The 7,320-nt window shown below is 53.7% G+C and overlaps 1 protein-coding gene across 11 annotated transcripts in view; it reads left to right on the top strand.

Annotated features, from left to right (window-relative positions):
* XRCC1 (X-ray repair cross complementing 1) overlaps nt 1-7,045 on the top strand; it is a 26,704-nt gene extending 19,659 nt beyond the window's left edge. For 4 of the 11 annotated variants that reach the window (XR_003046276.1, XR_003046280.1, XR_003046272.1 and 1 more), the window contains 9 exons: nt 849-939; nt 1,092-1,224; nt 1,572-1,626; nt 1,719-1,858; nt 2,981-3,071; nt 3,486-3,561; nt 3,642-3,829; nt 5,255-6,211; nt 6,513-7,045. Coding sequence is in view for 1 of the 11 variants with exons in the window: in XM_006911770.3 (XP_006911832.1) it covers nt 849-939; nt 1,092-1,224; nt 1,572-1,626; nt 1,719-1,858; nt 2,981-3,071; nt 3,486-3,561; nt 3,642-3,755 (700 nt within the window). In the remaining 10 variants the exon portion in view is untranslated. Of the gene's footprint in view, nt 1-848; nt 940-1,091; nt 1,225-1,571; nt 1,627-1,718; nt 1,859-2,980; nt 3,072-3,485; nt 3,562-3,641; nt 3,845-5,254; nt 6,212-6,512 lie in introns of those variants that run through there. The other 7 variants (XR_003046275.1, XR_003046273.1, XR_003046274.1 and 4 more) reach the window with 7 other exon arrangements.
* Nucleotides 7,046-7,320: the final 275 nt, after the last annotated feature.

The following is a 7,320-nucleotide window of genomic DNA, read 5'->3' as shown; positions in this document are numbered from 1 at the left end:
GTTTTAAAAATCTTTTAATTTAAAATTTAAAGAATCTTTAAAGAAAAAGCTTAGTAAACCTACCATTGATTCTTCAGTCAACTACTACACTTCGAAGCCTCTGAATTTACCATGAGCCCCCGCTCTGCGGGGGGCGACTTACCTGGCAGCGTTTCACCGGCTTTGAAATAATCGAATCATGTGCTGAAGGGTGTTAATGTGCACGCCAGGAAAGTAAAGCCAACACGTTCATTGGCTTCTGCTGCGTACTTTTCCCTACGACGTGGGGCAAGTTAATTTCTCTGTGCCTTAGTTTCCTCACCTATAAAATGGGGCTAAAATAGCACCTACCTCAGGGTTCAGTGACCCTGTATTTGTCAGGTGTTTAGAACGGTGCCTGGCACATAGGAAATCCTACATAAGTGTTAGCTGTTGTCATTAGAACAAGGAGAATTTTTTTTCCTGGAGTGTCAGCAGCTTAAAAAACCTTGACTATAGTATCAAGGTCTTAAAAAATGTATTTGCTTTAGGGAATTTTCCCTTAATTGGTAGGCATTCTCCCAAGGAGAGGCTGACTTTGATTCTCAAAGGGGAAGATTATTTCTGATTGTTTTCCTTTCTGAAATGGGGCACTTCTTCCCCAAGAGGAGGGGCAGCCGGGCATTGCTCCGGTTTCCCGTGTGGATGGCTGGGGTGACAGGCTCCGTGGGGCCTTCCGGGCCTGAGAGGAGAGGCAGGCTGGGAGAGCCGCCGTGGTTTCGATACTGGGAATTTAATAAATGCCAGTGGCTGTTGCTTCTCAAGCTCCCTCCCTACCCGCCCCGGAGGACGCGATACGCTGTGAGTCTGAGGCCCGATTCCTCCTCTAGGTACCTCATGGCAGGGCCTGGCTCCAGCAGCGAGGACGAGGGGGCCCCTCACAGCAGCAGCGGGGACGAAGCCCCCAAACTTCCCCGAAAGGTCTGCTGCCCCCCACCCAGGTGGGGGAGGGTGTCGTGGGAGGAGGACATGGGTCTGTTGTGGTCCCCACACTCCACTCTTGCCTCCTGAGGCACACACCCCACACACACTCACACCCACCCAGCCTCTTCTTACTCACCCTCCCTCCTCAGCGCCCCCAGACCAAAACCAAGCCCCCTCAGGCAGCAGGACCCAGCTCACCCCAGAGACCCCCGACCCCAGAAGGGATCAAACCAACCTCACCAGGGCCCCAGGAAGATATTGACACCGAGGGGGAGAAGTCAGGTCAGAACCTGAGGAATGAGGGCCTGGATCACTGTGTCTGAGGGAGGAGGGGACTGGGGGCCGGGACTCCTGGTTCTGAGGGAGGAGGGGCTGGGAGCTCAGACTCCTGGGTCTGAGGGAAAAGAAGTTTGGAGACCCAGACTCTCATATCTGAGAGGGGAAAGAACTCAAAGCCTGAGCTCTTGGGTCTCAGGGAGGTGGGGCTGAATCCCAAACGATTGGATCTGGGGGGGAGGAGGACACTAGGGGTTAGGGTTTGGGGTGCCTGTGTGAGACTGGGAAGGAGGGTTACCTGTCTTCCCAGAAGACAAGGCGCTGCTTCCTATTGACTAAGCTTTCACTTCCAGAAGGACAGGACAACGGGGCAGAAGATTCTGGGGACACTGATGATGAGCTGAGAAGGTAGGGCTGGGCCTGGGGGGACAGGGTGGCCCCAGCCTTGGGTGGAGGGGATCTGGTCTTCATGCTGTCTCCCTATCCCTTGGTTCCTCCAGGGTGGCCGAGCATAAGGAACAAAGGCCACCCACTGGCCAGGGAGAGAATGGTGAGGACCCGTACGCTGGATCCACAGATGAGAACACGGACAACGAGGGGCCCCCAGAGCCTCCCGACCTGCCGGTCCCTGAGCTCCCGGGTAGGAGACCCTTCCCTCCCCTCTGGAGTCGAGTCTGTCCCTCTCGGTTCTCAGCCGTGACTTGCCCAGGCCAGCCTTGGGATCGCTGCCCTCCCTGTGACTTGTCTCACTGTCTTCCCCCCTCGCCCTGCCCCGACCCTCCCCGCCTTTATACCCCTCAGTCTTATTCCCTTCCGTTTGCATCCTCCTGTCCTTCCCCCTCTGTCCCTCTCTCGACCTCATGCTGTGACCACCTCTGTCACAGTCCATCGCCAAGCCTGACCCCCTTGGCTCTGTCCCAGATGTGGACAGCCACCCGCCACCCAGGGCTTTAGCTCCCGCCATTCAGGATCACCTGGGGGGCTTTTTAAATCCTCGGACGCACAGGCCCCACCCCCCAGGCTGTTTTGTTGGTGTGGGGTAAGGCGAGGCACACGTGATGTGCGCTGTGGTCTGTCTGGGACCTGGGTGGTGTTGGCATTGCTGTTCGTCACCCCAGACATGAATGCCCGGGACATGGGGTGGGGGCAGGAGTCAGGGCCTCTGCCGGAGAGAATGGAGGGAGAAGCCAGGCAGCCTGAGGGCTGAGCAGGTGTGTGGTGCAGTGGCCGCTGGAAGAAGCTGTTTCCGCTGGTTCCTCGTGGGCGATGGGCAGGAAAGTTCTCTGACCTTGCAAAGCCCCAAACGTGGCGTCAGCGAGTCAATGGCCTGGAAAGTCAGGTTGAAATGGAACGAAGAAAGAGCCTTCCCGAAGGTCAGAGCCAGAGAAGGCACTAGTCGAGAAGGAGCGCGAGCCCAGGTGGGGTGGCCGGCTGGGTAGTTGCCAACCTAGCCAAGCTCGTTAAGTGATACCAGCCCGTCTGATTTACTTCGTGTAAGATGCACACTGCAGTCATAAGAATCGCGTCTCTTACCATTAAAGCCAAAAAAAAAAAAAGCAAAAAGCACCCCGGGCTGTTTGAAGGCTGAAGATTTTAAAAGGTGGGGCCTGGCAGGGAACCGCTGTCTGTCACCATTCCACCGCCAGGTGTACGTGAACATCCCTGTCTTGCTGCGGCCACAGCCCTCCTGTCTTGTCCCCAAGTGTTCTGTGGCTCCTGGAACTCTGGGGGCCTCACCTTGGCTCTTCACCGTCTCCCCCAGACTTCTTCCAGGGCAAACACTTCTTCCTGTACGGGGAGTTCCCGGGGGACGAGCGGCGGAGGCTCAGCCGCTACGTCACAGCCTTCAATGGGTCAGTCTCCAGGGGTGGGACAGGGACCGGGAGGGGGTGCTGGGTCAGGGGAGGGGGCGTGGCAGGTTGCGGGAAGGAGGGTGATCAGGAGGGTGGAGAAGGGGCGTGCCCCACGGGATGGGCACAGGCTACAGAGTTCATTGCCAGCCTTGCTCGCTGCTGGGCAGCCCTGCTGCATAGCTTCCCCTCGGTGTCCTCTAAACTGAGGTCCCCACCACCCTTCTGGAAGGATTTTTGACAATGGGAGCTGTTGGTAACGTGGAGGTGGCAAGGCTGGCCCATGGGAGAATGGGGATCCACAGGCAGCCTCGAGAGGACATGGGTGGGGACAGGAGAGAATGGCCTTTGAGAAGGGCTGGAGAGTTGGATGTCAGGCGAGGGGACACCGATTCTCAGCCTCTTTTCTCCTGTCAGGGAGCTTGAGGACTATATGAGTGACCGGGTCCAGTTCGTGATCACAGCACAGGAGTGGGACCCCAGTTTTGAAGAGGTGAGTCAGAGGGGCAGGGAGAGGGAGACCCAGCCCGCCCCAGCATCCCTCTCCTTGCTCACACGTGTCCCCCGCCCCAGGCCCTGATGGACAACCCCTCCCTGGTGTTCGTCCGCCCGCGATGGATCTACAGCTGCAACGAGAAGCAGAGGTTACTTCCTTACCAGCTCTACGGGGTGGTGCCCCAGGCCTGAAGGACGTGCTCGTGCGCGTGTGCGTGTGCGTGTACACATACACACGTGTGCGCGCACACACGAGTTTAATAAAGGTGACTTGGTTTGGAGCCACTGCCCCTCTCAGGAGTCTCCCGGAACCTCCAGGGAGCTCCCAGCTTTCTGTCTTTCTGTTTAATTTTGCCTTCCCTCCGAGGGCCAGGCTGTGGTAGAGGAGGAACTCTGTCACTTCTCCCTGGCCCCTCGGCCCTATAATGGCAGCTGGCAGGGAATTAGGGATCCAGCACTCAGCTGATTCCAATCTTCTGGGCTCTTTCCAGGTCTTGGTTGTCCCTTGTGGGCGCTGGAGGCCTGGGTGCTCGTGAGGTGTTCCTCTCTCTCGAAGTCTCAGCTCCCCTGGCCAGGGGTATCTCCCTTTCTCCAAGGCTTTCAAAAGTAGCTCTGTGCCCGTCACCAGCATGGTTTTATTATCACTTTGTTTGGGAGGTAGAATGGGGGAAGGGGAATTTTAATCAATCCACCCAAATCCTGACCCCTTCGAGACCGCACCACATTTAAGGTGGGAGCTGAGCTGGGTGTTAGGGAGTCCAGGCAGAAGGTGGGGTGGCGTTTGAGGCAGGGGCCGTGGCGTGGGCAGGGGCCAGGAAGCGGGCACTGGGTCGAGGGTGGGGCATTAAAGAGCATTGTCACCTGTGGTGAGGAGGCTTTAGCGGCAGATCTGGCCAGAAAGGTGAGCACACACAGTCTTTGCAGCTGTGCTGTCCAGTGTGGGAGCCACTGGACGTGGGTGGCCATTTAAATTGACTACAATGAGATGAGAGGAAAAATTCACCGCCCCAGTCACACTGGCCACACTTCGAGCGCTCAGTGGCTGCTGTGTTGGATGGCACAGACAGAACATTTTTGTCCTGAAGGGCTGTCGATACCAGGTCAACCTTGGACATTTCCTGGAGTGGCGGGGGGGTGGGTCAGGAAGGAGTTTGAGCAGCACAAAGGGCAGGGTCACCTGGGTTCGAGATCTGCCCTTTGGTAACCTTTTCTTGGACATTCCAAGCCCTTTCCCAGCTTCTGCCTCATCAGCCAACCAGGGGTCACCAATCTCAATCCTTTCCCCTTCTTGACCTTTGTTTATTCATCTGTGAGATGAAGGTGGTATTAGGCTCTGCATTCACTCATTTGTTTATTCACTCTCACGTGTACTGATCACTCATTATATTCGTTGTTGCTGTAACAAATTACCACGGACGTAGTGTCTTAAAACAACAGACTTCGTAATCCTTTAGGTCTGGAGGTCTGAAGTCTGAAATGGGTCTCACTGGGCTGAAAATCACAATGTGGGCTGGCCTGTGTTTCTTTTGGTGGCCGAAGGAGAGAATCTGCTTTCGTGGCTTTTCCCGCTTCCAGCAGCTGCCCACACACCCTTCCCCTTTGTAGTCAGAAGCAGCAAAGGCCAGGCGAGTCTTTTTCACACTTCATCACTCTGACACTGACTCTTCTGTCTCATTCCTCCATGTTTAAAGACTCTTGTGATGACATGGAGCCCACCTGGATCATCTGCGATCATCTCCCTCTTATAAGGTCAGCTGATTAACGACCTTAATTCCTTCTGCTACCTGGATTCTTCTTTGCCATGTAACCTATTCCTAGATTCCAGGGATTAGGATGTGGCATCTTTGAGAGGCCATTCTGCCTATCACACCCACTGTGATTGAGACACTGGGGCTGCAGTGTTAAAAAACACACAGACCCCCACTCCCGTGAGGCCGACATTCTGCTGGGGGAGAGACGGTGGGTGTGTACTGCAGCGGTCAGTGCTGAGAGAGCAGATGAAGCGGGGCGGCGTTACTCAGTGATGACAGCGGTCGGCAGGGAGGGGGTGCTTTAGGTAGGGTCATGGGGGAAGGCGTCTCCGAGGACTTACTCTGCAAGGACTGGGTGGAAGGCGGTGTCTCTGGAAACTGGTCCAGGCAGAGGAAAAGCAAGTGCAAAGGCCCTCAGGCAGGATGCGAGGAGCAGCAGGGCGTCAGGGTGTCGAGAGACCCAGGATCCACCCCGACTTAGCACTGCCTCATTATTTGGTTGTAGACCAGTCCCTTCTCATGGCCTCAGTTTCCCCATCTGTGTGCAAGGTAAGGTGGGACCTGATTAACACCTCTCAAATGAGTTTGTGCTGGCGAAGCGTTGATAGCTTTGGTGTTCGCTTTGGAGGAAATCTCTCCACATAGCTCTGTCTGTGAACGTGGACACGAGTCGTGCTGCCAGGTTTGGAGGAGACTCGATTCCTTACCCACCCAGCCCTCCCTCAGGATCTTGCCATGTGGCCTGCAGCCTGCTCATTTCCATGTCCCTGCTTGGTTCTACCCCGTATGCTGGAGATTCTACAAACCATCTCAATCCGTCCTCCACACCTTTCAGATCTCAGCTCAGACATTACGTCATCAAGAAGGCCTTTCCTATAACCTCTGTGATAGTACATGGTAGGTATACACTCTTACCGTACTGTATCATAGTTCTAACTTGATTTATGGCCAAACATACCAATCTCTTTCTCTATAATTTTCACTTTTTGTGTCTTAATGATTCTTTCACTACCCCTGAGGTTACTAAGATATTCTTTATTTCCATCTAAATGTTATAGAGTTTTGTGTTTCAGATTTAGCTCTTAAACCTCTAGAAACTTGTGTGTGTGGTGTGAGGTAGGGATCTGCCTTAGTTTCCTATTGCTGCTGTAACAAGTTACCACAAGCTTAATGACAACACATATTTATTTTCTTATAGTTCTGGAGGACAGCAGTCCAAAATCAGCCTCCGTGGGCCAAAATCATGGTGTCGGCAGGCCTGGGCTCCTTCTGGAGGCTCTCAGGGAGAATCCTTGACTTTTCCAGCCTCGAGAAGCTGCTGAATGCCTTGCCTCATGGCCCTGCATCACTCCAGTCCCTGCTTCCATTGTCACATCTTCTCTGACACGTCAGTTTTCCTCTTTTCCATATAAGGACCCGTGTGATTTCACTGGGCCCATGGAATAATCAGGAAGACCTCCATATCTCAAGATAAAATCCATAATCACATTTGCAAAGTCCCTTCTGTCATGCGTGAGCTAACATACCAGCTTCTGGGGATTAGGACGTGGACATCTTTGAAGGACCATTATTCCGCCTACCATTTAATTTTTTTCCATCTCTCTCAGCTCACTTACAGATTAGCCTGTCCTTTCTCCACTCATCTACCGCAGGGGTTGCAAACTACAGTCCGTGGGCAACATCCAGCCCACCTACTTTTGTAAATAAAGTTTTATTGGAACAGTCACACAATCATTTATGTATCATAATGTGTGTGGCTGCTTTTGTGCGATAATAACAGAGTTGAGTAGTTGTGGCAGATGCTGAGTGACCTGCAAAACCTAAAAATATATGCTAATATACGTGATCTGATCCTTTACAGAAGTTTGCCATCCTGATCTACAGGTGAGGGTTGATGCGTGTCAGGACCAGGCTCCCTACTTGTTCTTCAAAATGGACTTTGCGTCATTACGGTTTTTGTTTGTTTGTTTTCTTTTTTGCCACTACTTGATTAGTGTCCACTCCCT

Source organism: Pteropus alecto, unplaced genomic scaffold, assembly GCF_000325575.1.
Source record: "Pteropus alecto unplaced genomic scaffold, ASM32557v1 scaffold194, whole genome shotgun sequence".
NCBI lineage: Eukaryota > Metazoa > Chordata > Mammalia > Chiroptera > Pteropodidae > Pteropus > Pteropus alecto.
This window is presented reverse-complemented; position numbering and strand designations above follow the sequence as displayed.